Genomic DNA, 20766 nt, shown 5'->3' on the forward strand with positions numbered 1-20766 from the left:
TAAAGTTAAAAAATCAGGAACATGTCAATATCATGGATCAGTACTTTGACAAAGAATAGGTACATATCTCATTTATATATTAATCTTCATGAAATCCATGTGTAGATTTTCTCTGACCCAAAGTTTCTGCTATAATATAAAAATACAACTTCTCAGTTGAGGCAATACTGAACATTTTTGATGGGCCAAAAATAATAAACAGAGATAAATTAAGTGGGACAGTAAATATAATCAGAAAGCTTCATGTTAGAATGAGTAGAAAACTGGTTGGGAGTGGACAAGTTACACCAACAGAAAACCTGTCCAGAAGCCCTCTCATTAGTACTTAGAACAAAGCACAATGTGCTTATTTTCTTAAATCGGGGCCTATTCTATTATATAATATAGGTCTTAGCCATATTCACTGGCTTCTTTTATAAGTTTTGACATCTGTTTCTATTACACCATATCTGCATCCTTGAAAAATGCTGGTGTCTGCAAAATTGTGCAGTAAAAAATATCAGGGCTCATGGAAAAAGACAGGATTGGAGGTCAGAAAATGTGAAACCTTCGGAAATTTAAAACCAAGCACTAACAAAAACCATGACAAACTTTATTAAAAAAAAAAAAAAAAAAAAGCACAGTTAAATCTCTACTGGTATTTGTATCCAGTTTCTGCATCTTCTTTCAAGATATAAGCCTAAAGGGCACTAACTTTAAAATGAAAACTATGATCCAGTGTTTATCCTCTAAAAAATAAGGCAACAAACACGTCATTTTAACATAGAGGAAAGTGATTTCCCAGTTTCTCCAAATGCACTCTCAATGATGCCAGATATATAATGTTGTAGAAATCAAGATGTTTCTTAAAGTCACTAAGAAACGAACACTTGTGCTAAAGAAAAGCATCTGAGTTGACTTTTCATATTTATCTTAATACTTCAGAGATTGCTAAGGCCCTCTGTTCAATTGTGAGAAAGCTTGCTTTTGGTTACTTAAAAATTAATGACCTGAAGAAATCATATATGGATCAACACAATTCCTATCATCCTCACATTTACTAGGTGTGTATAAACTAATACACATCAAAGAAACACACATTAATGCAGAAAGAAATTACATTTTACCTTAAATGCATTTGATGCTCTTGGCTATAAAGTTGTGTGTCATCAGACAGAACATATTTAAGAGCTCTAGGCAAATCAGACACTTTCAGTCTCAAACATCATCTATCAAATGTGGTTTTATCAGGATTAAATCAGATAATGAGTGAAAATGCCCAGTACAGCTCCCTGGCATAGAGCAGACATTCAAAAATATCAGTTCCCTTGGATACTAACAGAAAAATATTCAGCTCTCATAGAGAGTTGAACATAGTTCAATACCAAATTTCTTTTCTTGTTTTAGTTTAGGTTTGGGGTTTCTTTCTTTCTTTCTTTTTTTTCTTATTTTGTCAAGATTTGTTTTGTTTGCCTGGAACAATACTTAAAAAAAAAAATGGCTAAAACAGAGAAGATTAAGAGTATATAAGAAAAGCAAATCTGATCCATATGCTTTTGAAATTTCATCTAAAATTTCAGACAAACTTAATAATCCTAGAGTATAAATAGTGACGAAGAAAGACATAAAGACAGGAGTTAAATGAAAGCAGAGAAAGATGCTGAAGAAATAATAAAGATTAGCAGTATATCTCAAAATTTAATACTGACATTTCTATCTAGATGTTCCATAGATTACTCAACGTATAATTAAAAAAAAAAAAACAACACAAAAATCGGGTTAGCCAAAAAGGAAAATCCCAAAAGAACTTTTTGGTAAATCCAATACAAAGAAGTAAGAAAAACCCTTGCCTGATATCACCAGTATTCTTTATTTACTTCCCTATTTCTGTTAAGATATAACCATCCTTTCTGTCAAACAGGCTTAAAACTTCAGAGGTCACATTCCTTCCAGTTCCCCAAATCTAATGTGTTATTAAGATCCATCAATTCTTCCACAGAAACATGTGTCCTGTCCATTCACTCCTTTTTCATTTTCTTCTGGTCCACACCACATGTGGTAAGTAGACTTAAAACAAAATTTAACTCCGTGTTATTTTCCTGCCCAAACAATGCTTGAAATTCAGTTCAGTTCATTAGCTCAGTCGTGTCCGACTCTATGCGACCCCATGAACCGCAGCACGCCAGGCCTCCCTGTCCATCACCAACTCCCGGAGTTTACCCAAACTCATGCCCATAGAGTTGGTGATGCCATCTAGCCATCTCATCCTCTGTCATCCCCTTCTCCTCCTGCCCCCAATCCCTCCCAGCATCAGGGTCTTTTCCAATGAGTCAACTCTTCGCATCAGGTGGCCAAAGTACTGGAGTTTCAGCTTCAGCATCAGTCCTTCCAATGAACACCCAGGACTGATCTCCTTTAGGATGGACTGGTTGGATCTCCTTGCAGTCCAGGGGACTCTCAAGAGTTTTCTCCAACACCACCGTTCAAAAGCATCAATTTTTAAGTGCTCAGCTTTCTTTATAGTCCAACTCTCACATCCATACATGACCACTGGAAAAACCATAGCCTTGACTATGGACCTTTATTGGCAAAGTAATGTCTCTGCTTTTTAATATGTTGTCTAGGTCGGTCATAACTTTCCTTCCAAGGAGTAAGCATCTTTAATTCATGGCTGCAATCACCATCTGCAGTGATTTTGGAGCCCAGAAAAATAAAGTCAGCCACTGTTTCCACTGTTTCCCCATCTATTTCCCATGAAGTGATGGGACCAGATGTCATGATCTTAGTTTTCTGAATGTTGAGCTTTAGTCAAACTCAGCTTTGCCGCAAGGCTTTACTGCCTCCCAGTGTCTCCAATATTTCCATAATTGAGGCCAACAACTCACCTTTCTAAATCCTTAATTAATTTGTACTATTTCTTAATTAACTAAATTGGATTATTTCTGTCCTCTGAACATTTGCCTCTTTCCCTACAACTTATTCTCCTTGTATTATTTTCTCTATTTAGTCTCACTGTGTTGAGGCCCTCTTTGCTTTAGTGAGCAACAATGTATTGGAAAGAGGCCAATCTTACACATGCACTGAGTTCAAACCTTTGTCTCTTAGCAGTGCAATCTTGGGTCCTTCAACTTCCACACCTCACAGACTTCACTGACAAAGGGGAATATGATATGATAAAAGTTACAGGACTGACATGAAGCCTGGTAGTACATACAGAGTGCATACAACTGAGCCAGGCAGTTAAACACTGAACAAGTGTTAGGTCTTTCTGGGTGCTGAATTCCTAAGGACTTATTTAAATCACTTAATTTTTAACTAATTATATGATGAAAGCGAAAGTCGCTTGGCAGTGTTTGACTCTTTGCAGCCCCAGGGACTATACAGAACATGGAATTCCCCAGGTCAGAATACTGGAGTGGGTAGCCTTTCCCTTCTCCAGATCTTCTCAACCCAGGGATCGAACCCAGGTCTCCTGCTTTGCAGGTGGATTCTTTACCAGCTGAGCCACAAGGGAAGCCCAATTATACTGGAGTGGGTAGCCTATTCCTTCTCCAGAGGATCTTCCCAACCCAGGAATTCAATCCAGGTCTCTCGCATTGCAGGCAGATTCTTTACCAAATGAACTATCAGGGAAGCCAATTATATGATATCTTTGGTCATTAGTTGAACACTTTATTAATCTCTCATATGCAGATTTGGATTCTTAACTTCATACATTTATTATCTTCTCAACTATAAATCTTAAATTCCAAGCATCTCCCTCCCTCCAACACACCAAATTTTCATTTTCAAACAAATTCATCAAATACATTAAAAAAAATAGGCGTTGAACTAGCAGTAAGTAAAATATAACCCTAATTCATACTAACTAAAATTTATATAGGAAAACCAGGTAATTCTTCTCAATTTCTTCATCCATAAAGTAAATACTTCCTTGAATTCTTGACAATCTTGAGTTACCAGGTAATTGAAAGCACTTTGAACAAGCAGTTTTCACTGTTATAAAATGCTGAGGTTATCCACACTGTATGGCCTCAACAAGTATTTGATATTTGATTTACTGACAAAATGGCACATAATTTAAGTATTTACTTTGAGGTGAAGAACCATTAATGTTTTTTAATCTATGCAAAAGTTTGGTGTTTCGAGAACTGAAGTGAGAATTTACAGACCAGAACTCTAGATATTAATCCCTTTTCTTCTCTATTTGACCTTTAGCAAGTCACACCATAATTATGTGCCACTTAAGACTCTTTGTGACTAACTCCAGCCTGGTGTTGGTCCATATAAGGGGTTCATGATACAAAAAAGAAACACATTCCTCAAAATGATTCCCTGCCCTCTGCTGGAAATATATATTCCATCACTGTGACTATGAGTAACGCCCCCTAGAGTTGTTCATCACACAACCTATATAATCACTCCCAAGAATGCTGCCCAATAAGATGTCTGACACATGTAATCACTGACTGATGAATGAGTCACTCTCATTAATGAATTAGATTATCTCAGCCCCCTCAATATTTTTCTCTAATCACAGAACAGCTTATGATGCTATTTTAAATTAATAAACAAACTGTTTTTAAGTCATAGGCAGGTTTATATGTATGCATATTATTTCAAAAATACACATAATGTCTAGCATAGTAGGATTGCCATTTTACAACATGTCTACACATATGTGTTATCACAACTGCTCCTCTTAACAGTACAGCAAGGTCACCTAGGAAGATATTTTTACATCAGATTTTCAAATGGGCAAATAATGGCTGTGAGAGAGTAAGTTGCTTCTTCAGTCAACAGGCCCTCAGTGTTCTAGGTCTTCTGCTTCCAAGTCAAGTGTTTGTTCTCCTTCTCCGCTCTTTTTAAAAAACAAATTCCTGACATACCCTTCTGCCATGTGAGGACACAGGAAAAAGATGAGCATCTGTAAACTAGAGAGGGGCCCTCACCAGATATGGACTCTTTCAACTCCTTCATTTTGGATGACCAAGCATCCAGAACTGTGATAAAATAAATGTGCATTTATTAATCCATTTAGTATTTGGTATTCTGTAACAGCAGCTCAAGTATACCAAGACAGAAATATAGTGAACTTTTGAATTTGTGTAGTTATTTCAAGTGATGAGATGAGCATCTTTGTTAATTTTCCATGTTCATTGATCTATAAGCTCCCTGAAGTCAGGAAAAGTTACTTAATTATCTTTGTATTCTCTGTTCCTTGCATAGCGTATGGGACATAGAATCGACTCTATAAACTTTGTCAGTGATTGACTTCTTGATCTATTGGAGTGAGAATATTTACTGATAAGTTTTGATTAACTTTCTACATTAAATATGCAGGCATATATATATTGTCTTACATATTTAGTTTTATTTGAAATTTGCTACAAATATTTACTTATGTTTTTTATGTTATAGTCATGAGTGTTTTAAAATAAATGTGTCATTTTAATAAAAAAATAAATAAATAAAAAACAAATTGGAACCAAGACAATTTCCATCAATTGACCTAAGATTCTCCCAAGGTTAATCTGTTGATTGTTATGATTATAAATACCCTCAACACTCCCCCATCTGCCTCTTAACTATTTAAATTCAGGCAAGTTTATTTCATTAGATCACTGTTCTTGTTGCTCAGCCCCTAAGTCATATCCAACTCTTTGTGACCCCATGGACTGCAGCATGCCAGGCTCCTCTGTCCTCTATCTAATGGAGTTTGCTCAAATTCATGTCCATTGAGTCAGTGATGCTATCTATCTTCCTCTGCTGCCCCCTTCTCCTATTAGATCATAGCTTTCTAAAATATTTTGCAATGTTTGAAGAATTGTTAGTGGCACAAGTGAGCATGTGAAACTAGGGAGTGTGTTGATAACCATTTGAGATGAGCACTATTGTTATAATTGCAAATAGTTCAAAGTTATTAAAATATTTAAAAGAGTGCCATACAGAAGCACTTTTATTTGCTGAACAATTAAAGATACCTCGGTTCTGTGAAACTCAGGAATATTAAACATTTAATAACAGCACTGGTTGCATCTTAAAGTGTTCTCATACCATGTAATTTGGAACATTAAAACTATAATCTGTTAAATAGGCCTATCTTCAGTATAACTGGGATAGTATAAAGGGAATTTAGAATCTAGGTCAATAAAACTTGAAAAAACAACTATATTCACTTATAAGAATATTAAAATTATTAAATTTGCATCCACCAACTCCTAGAGGATTATTTTTATTTTGGACCAAAAAAGCAATTCAAAGTACTTTTCCAGGTACACTGCTGTGAGAGATGACCCCCAAAACAGAAGAATTAAAATCATTTCCCAAATATCAAAAGCCAGAGGAAGCGGCGAGACTAGTTCGGGGCCTTCAGGGACAAGCTTGTCTGCGTCCTCACCTCCCCCTCTCAAGGAAATAGGCAAAAACAAATCACGCTGTTAGCTTGGTACTGAACACTCTCTGTATCTCATTTCCCAGTCTCAGTACACACAAGTTCCACGTTTGAAAACAGGCCATTTTATGTACTAAATTATCTGAAGTTTGAGTTTCTTCTTGGGCTGCATGAGGTTCTTCTGTCCCCTTAATTGCTTCTCTGAGAGGGCATTACCCCTGAGAGACCATTAGCCCTGAGTGCCGTTGAACAGATTCATGAACACTCAGGACCCATCAGCTTCCCTTCCAGTTCTCTGGACGCCACAGTTCATCACTGGACACTAAAGTGACCAAACGCTCCACTGAACTCCTTTGACATAAAGCAGAGAAAGAAATCCCGTGGCTCATTCATTGAGGATAAGGATATTAATTTCCATAGTCTATCTTCTGTACATGCAAATGAATGTGGAGTTGATTCATCTGAAACCTTACAAAGAAAGGCTGGCATCAAAGCATTAGAGCCAGGTAAGTAAGAGAGGCTGTCTGCTTAACAACCTCCACAGGAGACAGGTTTGTGGAGACCTTCCTGCAGACCTGAATCCAGTAGTCACCCACACACCTGCGCTTTATTTTTAGCAGGTACACCTCTCTAATGAACAATAACTGACCAGCACTCCATCAGGAAGCATAATTGTAAGCAGATGCCTGTAAGTTCAGCTAACTAACTGGGCAATTCACCCTCCTCTCCCCAAAGATTTTGGCTTAGGTGAGTGTTCTAGGAATGTATCTTGTACTGGATGGCAAGAGAGATCCAGCTGAACAGATAGTTCTGTTCATGCTTAATAATTTTGAACAACAGCGCTTCTAATGTATGTATGCAGTCAGTCAGTCATAGATGATTATTAATCGCACTTGGGTAATTTTGGAAGAAAATCATTTCAAAAATTTAAAGTTTCAAGAAAGCAGCCCCTACATGTAAATCCAAATTTACCGAGATCCAAACAACACAGGCACTGTGAATCACAGGCTCAAGTTATCATTTGAGACTTAATGATGACAGAAGCTGTGACCGAGTTCTAAATACAAAGGAAAAATAATTGCAGAAGTTAGAGCAATGGAATACTTGCTTCATTGACAATGAAATCCAGACTCGACAATTAAATCCCAACCGCACTTCATTGGATATGAATCTCGCAGTGAGAAGGAGAAGCTTTTAAAGGAGCACTTCTGCTACAATAAAAAGCCTCTCACTACAGCAGAACAATAACCTTGTGTGGAAAGTTAGAAGTAGAACTATTAGGCCTTGTTAGCTAATTATGGTATTGGCATCCACTTAAGTTGGTCAGTTTTTCACTTCTGTCATTTTCTCCGATTCCACGGCCGCAGTTCAAAACATTTTGACTACTTAAAAGGGAATACATCATCACTGCCTTTCCCCAGCCTAACTGCACACCACTTTCCAAAGCGATATCTTCAAACATGCTTCATAAAACCTCCTGCAAGTATATTGTTGGAAACATAAATCAGCAAGCTGCAATTTGAGTATTTCTAAGGCAAGCCCAGGGATCACTGACTGGTGGCTTTTCCACGGCCCCATTTACAAAAGAATAAACAAAATTATGAGTTACACTAGATGCATTTTTTTTTTTCAAATTGCTCCCTGTGGTGCTTCTGATACTTGCTGCTGCATCCTTAATTGGAGAACAAAACACTAGCAGAGAGGAACTGGACTTCAGGATCAGGATTGCCGTTTCCAAGCATCTCTGACTTCATTAGGACACAGAGCACAGAAGTCCCACATGTTCTGTTTCACAAAAGCTCGGGCCCTCTGCTATCCGTGCATCTATACCTCCGTGAGTGCCATGCATTTTTAAATTGCACTAGATAGAGAGATCGTGAGAATGACGCTCTCTCCCTTCCCAGTTACATTACAGTGAATATGGGCTCCCCGTCAGGCATGCTTCAGTCTCCAAGCCCCTCTTTATAATCACCCTGCCTTCTGAATTCTAAATTGATGAATCACAATTTCAAATATGTGTTACATACACAGACCCAAATTATATGTGTCTGTGTGTACTATTTAAACATTCCCAGATTTCTTTTTTATCCCCCAAATTCCAACACACTTAATGTCTATGACGGTAAATTCAAAGACTCCACAACTGACACATTTTTTTCCTCCTCCAAATCAGTCACAATATAATCCTAAGTCTGCACAAACTTGCCTTCCATGATGTCCCCATTTTGTCCACACTGTCTACACTTGGTTAATTGCAGTGGTATTTTAACCGCAATTTTGGGGGACTGCTTCTCAGTATTCAGAAATACCTGTCTATATTATAAATGAACAGTTAAACATAATCAGCAGCTCTCCAACAATTAAAGCAGCACATCTTTAGGGCAGAGTGTGTATATTGATCGTTGCTATCAAAATGATTCAATTAACTGGCTGGCCTAATATAAGCTTCAGATGGTCAAAACTGCAATTTTGCTACGACTGGAATTTTGCATACTCTATTCTTTTAAGGGAAAATGAGCAGCCTCTTAGCAAGTCACTTTACAAACTAAAGCTGCGTCCAGCGTTTGAGTTCTAATTTCTGAACATAAAAATCTGTATCCAATCGGGTTTCATCAGCCATTAACACTATAGCTTTAGGGAGGAGAAGGGCAGAGAAAGGAAGGCTTCATATCCAAAATGTCAAGCCCTGCTGAAGAATGATAGGACCTAGGGAGTGTGGAAGAACAGACCCACCTTAAAATGGAGTTCTACCACCCCCTGCTGGACCAAATGAGAAACACAGACGAGGCTACAAAGCTTAGAACTGAATACAGTGGAGATATTTTAACTTGTGCTGTAATTTATTTTTTTCTCAAAAAAAAAAATTCATGCTTCACTAATAATATAACATTCTCTGCGATTATTACACATAAGAAACTTACTGCTATATATATACATGTATATATATATATATATGTATTTTGGAAGACTTCCACCAATGCCTGTTTTAGCGTTTTGGGTCCCCAATTTAAATGCCCAAACTTGTCTGGACTGTTGAAAATGTCTCCATTTATTATAAATATATTTTACGTGAACATAAACTAAACAAAGCAATGCAAATTCACATCTATCTCTATAAACAGAGGCAGCTTCCCCAAATTCTCTCTCAGGTTACTCTAGTAAGCTATTTCTGTTTTTTTCTAAACAGATAAAAATCCCACCAGTTCCCCACAAGCTAAAACATCCCTTACAGGTGTAATTAGAATCTGATGACATAAAAAATGTCAACCTTGCTGTATTAACAAGGGGTGGGGTGGGGGTGTGCTGAAAACGAATGACTGCAAGACATTCCTAGTTTTATCCATCTGCTTTCTTACATACATCCATGGCCCCTCTCTTAGTTCTCAAAAGAAATAAACCATCATCATTCACTTCCGTCAGAAATTGGGGGTCTTGGGCAAGGGAATAAAAAAAAAGTCTCTAAGAATTGAATTTCCTGCACACAACAGAGATATTTCACAACGAGTTTAATGCTGATAGCTTTTTGCTGCTTCTTTAAAACATCATCCTTCCCTTGCCTTTCGCAACCTCAGACATTTAACTGGTAACACATGCCAACCTACTCATCCAATTTTTTTTTGATAATGAAAATCAAAGAAAGCCAAGATCCCTGGGAAAGATACAGTTTTTCTCAACCTCCGGCTCACTGATGCCCACCTCCCAGCCTGTATTTTCTTCTTCAAGGGTCTCCACTGACCAGACATCATTAGGGGGAAATAATAATAACAACAATAACTATAACTTCAGTCCCGTCATTTAATTCTTCCTGGAGCTCCTTCTGGCTCTCTTGGTTGGGTAGAAGGGGGAGGGAAAGTAAACGCAAGAAAAGCACCGCACTCCTACCTTGCCCGCTACTGACAAGCAACCCGAGCAGGTAGAAGGAGAGGAGGAGGCTCATGTTCAGGACGTAACACCGGTGGACAGTTCCAAAGTTATTGAGTCCAGCCCCGGAGAGAGAACCTTCCGCTGTCAGGCCGCCTCTGCGAGAGCCGCCGCCGCTCCGGGGCTGCCCCAGCCGCCCGCAGCCCGCGCGCTCCTCCTCGCAAAGTGACTGCAAGCTCCGCTCCCTGCCGCACTATATCCAGGCGGCGGCGGCGGCGGCGGCGGCACCAGCAGCAGCGGCCGCCGCGGCGGCAGCAGAGCCGGGCGGGGAGGGGGGCGGGGGCGGGGGCGCGGGGAGGGGCGGGGAGGGGCGGCGCGGCCCAGGCGTATCCCTCCGCGCCGCACGGCGACCGACAGACCGCCGGCCGGGAGGCGCGCGGCCCCGGGATTCGTCCGCAGTCGCGCTCTCAGCCGCCAGTTCGGTTCCCGGGGCCTCCGGCTGCCCGGGGTCGCCGCGATCCGGCTGGCGCGAGCGCGTCCGCACGCCCAGCCTGACGGCGATCCTCAGGGGAACGAGGGAGGGAGCGCAGCCCGGCGCTCTCGCTCCAGCGCGGGCGGGTGGGCGGAAGCCAGCCGCTGGAGCCCGTGCAGATGCTGCCGACGGTTGCCCGGCCCCGCGCGCGCTCCTTAGCGCGCCCGGGCTTCGCGGGAGCCGCACCGCTGGGGGCGGGCGGTGTATTCTGCAGCTCGCATTCCTTCAAGGGCGGGGAGAGGGCCCCTCTCGCGCAAACCTTCTGCAGGCTGCCCGCTTCCCACGCTTCCCACACTCTGCCTGAGCGGAGGGAAAGGAGCGGTCCTTGGGGTCTACACCGCCTGTCTCCTAGGCGGAAAGATGTGCGCGGTGTCTCTTCCCCACGTCGGCCCACTGCTGTCGACAGCAGATACCCTAAGGGAGAGAGATCGGGGAGGGGATGAGAGACGAGAGGGGCTGCGTTCAACTGGGCTGTCCGCGTTTCCTGCGTCCTTGGAGAAGTCCAGAGTCTCCCCTGGACCCACTCGGCGGGCTCTGCCCTGGGTCCCCGGGGCACAGCGCTGGCGAGGTCCCCGCGAGGCTGGAGAGGCGGGGGTGGCTGCAAACGCACACAGATGAGTTGCGCGGAGATTTTGCTCCCCCGGGTCACCCCCTACCATAGGCACACTCGCGTGTGCCCGACCTTAAATTGGAGTGATGGAGTCGTGGCCAGCGACCACAGCTACCGCTCCTCTGCTGAAGGTTGGGATATATCCTTCTTTCTGTTGGAAAAGTAGGGATCCTTGTCTCAGCTGGAAAAGTAGGAAAAGGGATGCAGGTTTGATATCCGACCTGAAGCAAGAGATGCGGAAGGCAGCTTACCTGGCCTTGGGGGCCCTTGTGCGGTCAGAGCAACCAGCTGGAACCGACAATGGATTCGGCAGTCTGTACATCACGGTGGCCAGTGCTCACCCCTGACCCAGAGAGGCCCTTGGCTGTTTCTTTATCAGCGAGGACATGGAAGTAGAAGGGGTTAGAAATATTGTCGAGTTCAGAATCCAGCCACCCCCGCCAGGATGCTAAAACGGAGATGTCGTTGCTTGGAGAAAGGCAAGGGGTAAGAGTGGAAACAAGCTATTAACATCGGTAGGAGAGAACGCGTCCACAGCTGGTGTTCCCCAAGCAGATCACTGTAACACAGTTTTCACACGGAAGGTTCACTTACTTGGGATCCTAGGACTGGGGTAACTGCGAAGGATGGAGGAGGGGAACAGACCCCTGTCCACACAGACGACGGTGGACTTTCTAAGCCAAGGCCCTCTCAGCACCTCGCAGCCTGAGAACCTCTTCTTGCATCGTGGTAATATTTAGGACAATATATTTAGAAAGTTATTTTACCAAGGCTCCCTTCCCTCAGTTATTTTTCTCTCATTCTGGGAAGCGCCGACTGTACTTGAGTAAGCTCAGTTCTTTGCGGGAAAGTGTGGAAACAGCACATTTATGGGTGTGAAAGGCAGATGACTCCTTTATTTCACCAGTTCTTGATTTCTCTAGGGAATTAAAAAATGCTACACACACACACACACACACACGGTCACACCCACACACAAAGTCACAGAAACTGTTGAAAGGATAGTACCAGGGCTAAATAGCCTCTTCACAACAAATCCTGCAGATTTCCAGTGTGACATCAGGGGTGGCCAAGGGCCTATGACATACACAGACAGACCCACACACAGTGTGGTACTCGTGGCAATTGGATTTTTCTCTTTATTAAATTATTTTTAATCACAAGCAAAGGGTTGAACTGTGCCAGAGGAGAATTTGACCAATACCCTCTGAGGTCATTTTGGCATCAGATCTTCTTAGGTTGGGGTGTAGAGAGAGGTGAAGGTAGCAGTGGTCCATCAGAGAAGAGTAGAAGCTTCTGTCATAAGACTGTGTACCAACTCTGTGTGTGTGTGTGTGTGTGTGTGTGTGTGGAGTGAGAGAGAGAGAGAGCTTGTGTGTATGAAAACAATGAAGGAAACAGCACTGGCCCTCAGGAATATACAACTACAGATCCTGCCCTCAAATTGCTAATATTGATAGTATTCTGGAAGAGATCAGGCATAAATACAACGTTTGATGATATAAATCAGGTTGTAAGAATGTCATAAAAACAGTGAAAATCAGCTGCTATTGTGACATAAGAGAAAGGGATCATTTCTGAATAGGGGTTTAAGAAAGGCTTCAGGAAGTTAAAAAAGAAATAATGGAGAAATTAGATAGGTCCAGAAGTGGGCAAAGGAGAGAATAGCTTAAGCGGAGCCTGGGGGCAAGAACGCACACAGCTTGTGTGGAGAACAGAGAGAAGTCTAATTTGAAGAAAGTAGAGTGTAAAACACAAAGCTTGAATGGAGCTGGGAAAGGGTTCTAGGACCATATTATGCGAAGAGAAGAAAAACAACTATTATTTACCAACCCTTCAGACTGTAAGTCCAGATGTACATGATCAAGAAGCGCCAGAATGGCTGACCTGGTTCCCTGTGGTTAAGGCCTAACTGTGAGTTGTAACTCACAGGAAGGTTATCAACAGAGACTCTCCCGGGGTCTTTCCATAGTTAGCCTGAGTTTATGTTGCTATGAGTTCTCCATAGCATGACTGCGTGCTAAGTCACTTCAGTCGTGTCCGACTCTGCGAATCTATGGACTGTAGCCTGCCAGGCTCCTCTGTCCATCGGATTCTCTAGGCAAGAATACTGGAGTGGGTTGGATGCCCTCCTTCAGGGGGTCTTTCTGACCCAGGGATTGCAGGAGTCTCTTAAGTCTCTAATATTGGCAGGCGAGTTTTTACCACTAGCACCACCTGGGGAGCCTGTCTCAATAGCAGGTGGTACATATTCAGAGAAGGCCTTCCTCCACTTGTCTAAACTATGACTTAGCAGTTGCTTCTCCAGGGCTCCATCAGAAGCTCATTCATTCCCTATTGCAGTGACGAAGTGATTTGCTGCTGCTGCTGCTAAGTCACTTCAGTCGTGTCCGACTCTGTGCGACCCCATGGACGGCAGCCCACCAGGCTTCCCCGTCGTTGGAATTCTCCAGGCAAGAGTATTGGAGTGGGGTGCCATTTCCTTCTCCAATGCATGAAAGTGAAAAGTGAAAGTGAAGTCACTCAGTCGTGTCCGACTCGTCCGGACCCCATGGACCGCAGCCTACCAGGCTCCTCCATCCATGGGATTTTCCAGGCAAGAGTACTGGAGTGGGGTGCCATGGCCTTCTCCGGATGAAGTGATCTGGAGCCTGATGTTTGCCTTGGTCAGTTCCACTTCATAGCAGACTGATGGTTGAGGCCAACGTGTGGACAGATTGCCTTTGTCCAAAGTTCCCATCCCCACTCCAAAGTCATGGTTGCCTCCCATTGTGCAGACTTGGAGCACTGTTAATGAAGATGCCAAATCTCTGAGCACGATTAAGCCATGTCTACTGGGTAAAATGTAAAAGGTATAGAAACGCATCCTCCCCATGTATGTGACTCATAATTTACATTGAAGAGAAATTATCATAGTTTCTATGTACCTGGGGAAGTGTTTCAGAAGCTTAGTTGGAGCTTGAGTTAGTTGGAGCTTCAGTTTTTCTTTTTTCTTTTTCTCATTTATAAAAATAAGAGAAAGTTGAATAGAACTCAGGGATCTATGAAAAGCTGAGTGGTAGGAAATACCAACAGGACTGGATGCATGGTTAAATGAAAGCAGATGAATTTGCTTTAAAAGAATCAATAAAATGAACATGAAGGAGTAGCAGAGAGATGGAAAATGATAAGAAGCATGAAGTATGGAAATTATCTTCTTAGAGAAATTCTATCTCTTCCATCTGACATCCATCCTTGCAAAAAGCATGCAGGCACATGGTCCATACATAAAGCCTAGGCATCAATGAATGGTGGGGCTGTGGGCAGGATTTAAACATTATTTTTATCTTTTGTATTTCCCATGTTATTTTTGTTTAATCTCTCTGTTGACAGAATTCATGTGTGTTAAGATCATACTATTAGGAAATGGGACATTCTGGGTGTTCATTTATATTTTTAAAATGTCACGAATCATTATACCTATTCATTTACTTGTCTAGAAAATTGCCTGTTCTGACTTTTTTATTACTGCAAAGGAAGAAAAATATCCACTGTATATATAGCCAGATATCCTGAAACCTCTATGAACAGATGATCACACTACTGCCTTTCTTTCACCATTAATGCCACTTTTTCTAATGATCATGTCTTTGAAAAAGAATTTCAGCTTTCTTGATACAACAACACTTTAAATGTTTTACCAGGCTATTTGTGAGCTTCTGACAGTAGCTGCTTTGGTGGTAGAATTTAGATTTTAACACCTTGCTTTGTAAATTCTTTACTTGCTTAGCCATTTTCTTTGAGATTAAGAAACAGAAGGGGGAGATTTATGGTCTGGAGGCACCCTAATTGTCACAGATTCCTCCTTTTTTAATTTCTTTCAAGATACATGGGGTCATTTTCCTTCATGGCTACTTCATGTTCCCTCTGGGCAAATAACTGCTCACTTCGCTCTGAAATTATGCAATAACTGCCTATAATTTGCCACTTGCCTGAATAATATTTTCTTAACTGTAAGGGATATATATTTCTTCACCAAGACATCTCTGGCAAATATCATGATGCCCAGAGAAGAAAATGTAACGAACCTATAACACATTGACTAAATAGTGATTGATGCAACTTCGAGAACATATTCCAGACAATATGAGTTCAGAAGTAGTTGAGCAGTGGTGAGCAGTGGCTAGCAGTGGACCTCTCTGATACAATAAGAACCATGATGTGAGATGCAGGTTGCCCAAATACTGATCACAGCACTCAATAGTCATACTTATGTCCATGGACAATATTGACCTACATGTCTTTACAAACCTTGTCATCCAGGGCAGTTATTACATACTAGACAACAACAAATTCTTCATATCTGGCAAGAGATCCCATACAAGTATAGGTTTGGGAGGAATGATTAACAGAATGCATTTCTTACAAGGCAATATTATCGGTCATTAAATTTGAAAATCTCTTATTGCATAGGATCATTTGGTTCTTTCCTTACTGGAGTTATGTAGCTATTAATTTTCAAGTTAGATAAGTAATTTTATTAGTAATAGGCAAGCTGCTGGTAGCAATGGGGTTCCCTCATATACCCACAAGCCATTAATATTCTGCCTAGTAGTCAACCAATGCACATTGTTTGATGCATGCATTCATTTACTGTAAAGTACATCATGTGTGTGCATGCGAAGTGATCGCTTCAGTTATGTCCGACTCTGTGTGACCCTGTGGACTGTAGCCTGCCTGGCTCTTCTGCCCAGGGGATTCTCCAGGCGAGAATGCTGGAGTAGTTCGCCATGCCCTTCTCCAAGGAATCTTCCCCGACCCAGGGACCAAGCCTGAGTCTCTTTCATCTCCCGCATTAACAGTCAGGTTCTTGCCATTAGTGCCGCCTGGGAAGTCCTATAGTACACTACCTGGGTTGAAAAAAAACAAAAAACAAAAAACATATTTCACACATACATGAGCTAATTCTCACTCAAAGAAAAATAACAGCCTTTCCTTGCCATATTTTAAAATCGTTAGTCCTCATATTTACCGTCATAGTTAAATAATTACTTATTTAAGACCTGTTACTGGATGACCTTCCTAAAATCAAGGAACTTAACATCTGTGGAAAACACTGACCTGAAGAGAGATAAATAGCTGGAATATGTCAAAAGTATTGGAACAGAGGAATGAAACCAAATATCTGCTTACATTTTATTATAAATAACTATTTACTAGTCTCAAACTCTTGCATTCTAGTAATAAAAAGTTTAAAAAATATATAAATACCTGTACCATATCAACCAAATGGAGACCATCTCTTGAACATTTTGACATATTTTTTCCGATATTTCACATATATGCTTTTCTTGATATGGCTTGAGATAATATTATTTAGTATATTTTACTTTGTTTTATATTGTAAATTTATTTTTACAAATATAAATCTAATAATTTAATTTGATTACATGAATTGCACTGTTATACAGCTAACAGTTTTCCTACACCAAGACATTAAGTATTTTTATGTAATTTTTATTATTATGAATAACACTACAGTGTGAATTTCTTTGTCCATTGAGCTTTGAACATATTGTAGATTGCATCCTTAGGCCACTAGAAGTTAAATACCTGGTTTAAAAATACAACCATTTGTAGGTACTGAATTCATAAATTGTTCATAAATGCCCAAATTGTTTTCCAAAATGTATAATTTACCCTCTAATCAGGAAGTCATAAAAACACTTCCCTCACATTACCATTAACTGTTTATTTTTAATTTTGTGTGAATTCCCTGAGAGTTTCTACTGTGTGGTTTCTTTCTTTAATCACCTTCAACTGAAGTGTGTGCTCAATCACTCAGCCATGTTCAACTCTTTGTAACCCCATGGACTATAGCCTGACAGGCTCCTCAGTCTTTGGAATTTTCCAGGTAAGGATATTGGTGTGGGTTGCCATTTCCTTCTCCAGGATCTTCCCCAGCCAGGGATCAAACACAAGCCTTTTGTATCTCCTGCATTAGCAGGTGGATTCTTTACCACTGAGCCACCTGGGAAGCTCCTTCAATTGAAGTCTCAGAATCTAAAAAAAAAAAAAAAAAAAAAGTGTGTATTCATACTTAAGAAATGTAAGATATACTGAAAGACTTCTGCTTCTTAACATCTTATGTCTTTTTAACAGTTTTTTTTTTTTTTTTCTGCTCTGGAATCCAGAAATTGTCATTATCCTTATTAAGATGTTGAAGAATTGCAGTTGTAAGTGACCAAATATTCTCAATTTCTCTAGTTCACCAGCATCAAGCTTTTTCTTTTATTTCCACTGTATATCCACACAAATAAACAGTAGCCTAATTATCTCAATACATTTGCTACTAGGGATGTCTGAGGATGTCTGGGGAACGCTGCCATGTTACACACCAGATCATAAGATCTAGTATGTGTATGTCATTTCAACCTCATCTCTGCTCTGCTCCCTGGAGGTTAATATTTTGCCATCTTATAAATGACTACCCAAGAATATACCTTTTTTTAGCTGCATCACTTCACTTGAAGCCTAAATCATAACTGCTGGTCTTAACTTTTCAGTGCTCAGTGAAGATGTTAAAAAATAAAGCAAGCTGAAAACTTGAGAATTACAGGGACACAACAGAACACAAAAGAGAAATCCAGAAGTTCAAGAAATCCTTGAATAATAAATACCGCAATGCAGTGGAAGAGAGTTTAGTGATTTTTTCACAAAACTAAATATACTCTTATTATGTGATCCAGCAATTATGCTTTTGATATTTACTCAGAGGAATTGAAAATTTATGTCCAAAAACCTGTACACATATGATTATAATACTTTTATTCATAATTGCCCAAACTGGAAGGAACCAAGATTTCCTTCAGTAGGTGAATGGATAAACTGTGATACATTCATACAATGGAATATTATTCAGCACTAAAAGAAAATGAGCTCTAAAGCCATGAAAAGACAAGGTGGGGGGCTTTAACTGTGTGTTACTAAGTGAAAAAAAAAAAAACAATTCAATAAGGCTACATACTGTTCGATTCCAATGATATGCCATTCTGGAAAAAAAGCCAAACTATTGAGATGATAAAAGTTGCTTAGGGTAGTAGGGGAGAGATGAACAGATGAAGTACAGATGATTTTCAGGGTGGTGAAAAAACGCCATATTATATTATAATGATGGAGATATGTCAGAATTGTCGTTGCTGTTTTTCAGTTGCTCAGTCACGTCAGACTCTTTGCAATCCCATGGACTGTAGCATGCCAGTCTTCCTTGTCCTTCACCATCTCCCAGAGCTTGCTCAGACTCAAGTCCATTGAGTGAGTGATGCCATCCAACCATCTCATTCTCTGTCATCCCCTTCTCCTCCTGCCTTCAATCTTTCTCAGCATCAGGGTCTTTTCTAATGATGGGTATATATCAGAATAGGTTTTTTCAAACCTATTTATTGTACCTGGATGCTGGGAAAGATTGACTGCAGGAGGACAGGGGGCAGCAGAGGATGAAGTGATTGGATAGCATCACTGACTCAATGGACAGGGGTTGAGCAAACTCCATAAGACAGTGAAGGACAGGGATGTCTGGCATGCTGCAGTCCATGGGATCACGGAGTCGGACACAACTGAGCAACTAAACAACAGCAATTGAATGTACAACATCAGAAGTGAATGCTCACTTAAACTATGGGCTTTGTGTGATTACTATGTGTCAGTGAAGGATGACTCTTCCTAAAAAATGAACCAAGGGGCTTCTCTGGTGGCTCAGACCGTAAAGAATCTGTCTACAATGCAGGAGACCCAGGTTCTATCCCAGGGGCAGAAAGATCCCCTGGAGAAGGGAATGGCTACCCACTCCAGGATTCCTGCCTGGAGAATCCCATGGACAGAGGAGCCTGGCAGGCTACAGTCCATGGGGTGGCAAAGAGTCAGACACAACTGAGAGACTAATGCACACACTCACACACACAAAAAATGTTTATCAATCTGGTGAGTGAGATTTATAACCAGCCAGGCTCTGAATCTATGGGGGCAGAGTTGCATATGCCATTTCTTTATCTTCCTCTCAACTTTGTTGTAAATCTAAATCCATTCTGAAAAAAATCAAGTCTCTAAAAAAAAAAAAAAAGTAGGTACCAGACTAAGCATAGCACACACAGCTCTCTTAGAGACTATTGGCCACTTGTCCCTCTCCTCCACCTAAAATCCTTTTAATGTATTCGGTTTCTTTGTGTCATGAAGTTTTAAGTACCAATTACCTTCCCAAGAATTTCTCTAACCCAGTCCATCACTGTGCTGTGCTGCCCTTAGTCACTCAGTCGTGTCCCACTTGTTGAGACCCCATGGACTCAAGCCCAGCAGACTCCTCTGTCCATAGGGATTCTCCAAGCAGGAATACTGGAGTGGGTTGCCAGGCTCTCCTCCAGGGGATCTTCCCAACCCAGGGCTCGAACCCAGGTCTCCAGCCCTGCAGATTCTTGACCAGCTGAGCTACCAGGAAAGCTCAATCCTTCACTACTGAGAATTAATTTGTCCCCCCAGGAAACATTTGACCCTGTCTGAAAACAGTTTTTGTCATCATGCCTTGGAGGATGGTACTTCTGGCGCCCGGTGGGCAAGGGCCAGAGATGCTAGTAAGCTTCCTTCTTTGCACAACCACACAATAATAATACAGAATGCCAGGTGAAGAACCTGCTCTAAATTATTTTTCTCATTATGACTGTGGGAGCAACTTACTAGAAAAGGAACAATTGTTTGCTTCTCAAAAGGCTGCCCCATTTTTCTAAGAAGTATTTTTAATTGTACCCATCTTCCAGTACAAAATTTAACACTAAAGAGTGTATGGTATTAACTATAATAGAAAAGTAATTTTCCAAGTTTGTTTTATCAACTTGAAGGGTAACCTGCAAAATGAAAACTGCAAGCCAGATATCCTTTACATAAAGTATCCTTATTTAAGTATAAACCTATAAGTGGAACAACCTATGAGGAGATCAAGCTGTCCAGTTGACAAAATATCAGTTATCTCTTCGTAAATAAATGTTTGGGGATGGCATAGTTTGGGGGCAGTTTGGAAGGCAAACCTTAAGAACCAGCTGTTGTTTTAAGCCAGTTCAGTGTATCTTCATTAAAATAAAAAAAAAGATAAATATTATGTTTCTAGAAAGGCCTAGTTTTGCTAGTCATACACTCAATTTATGATTCAAAATGATGTCTTTCACATTTAACGTGGAAACAGCTACACATAGATGATTTCATTAGGTCAGAGATAACTTAACAAAATGGATGAATATATGCTTCATAGCTCCATACTGAAATAGACTTATCAGTGGAATCACTCCAAGAACAAAAGCATGTCTGACTCAAGCTCAAACATGCAAAAAATTGCTAACAGCCTACTGAAATGGCTGTTTATAAAAC

The 20766-nt window shown here is 40.8% G+C and overlaps 1 protein-coding gene across 2 annotated transcripts in view; it reads right to left on the bottom strand.

Moving 5' to 3' along the window:
- NCAM2 (neural cell adhesion molecule 2) overlaps window positions 1–10458 on the bottom strand; it is a 550011-nt gene extending 539553 nt beyond the window's left edge. For both annotated transcript variants that reach the window (XM_061134054.1, XM_061134055.1), the window contains exon 1: window positions 10256–10458. In XM_061134054.1, the coding sequence (XP_060990037.1) occupies window positions 10256–10310 (55 nt within the window). In that variant the 5' untranslated portion in view covers window positions 10311–10458. The remainder of the gene's footprint in view (window positions 1–10255) is intronic.
- Window positions 10459–20766: the final 10308 nt, after the last annotated feature.

Source organism: Dama dama, chromosome 31 (genome assembly GCF_033118175.1).
Source record: "Dama dama isolate Ldn47 chromosome 31, ASM3311817v1, whole genome shotgun sequence".
In the NCBI taxonomy this organism is placed as follows: Eukaryota; Metazoa; Chordata; class Mammalia; order Artiodactyla; family Cervidae; genus Dama; species Dama dama.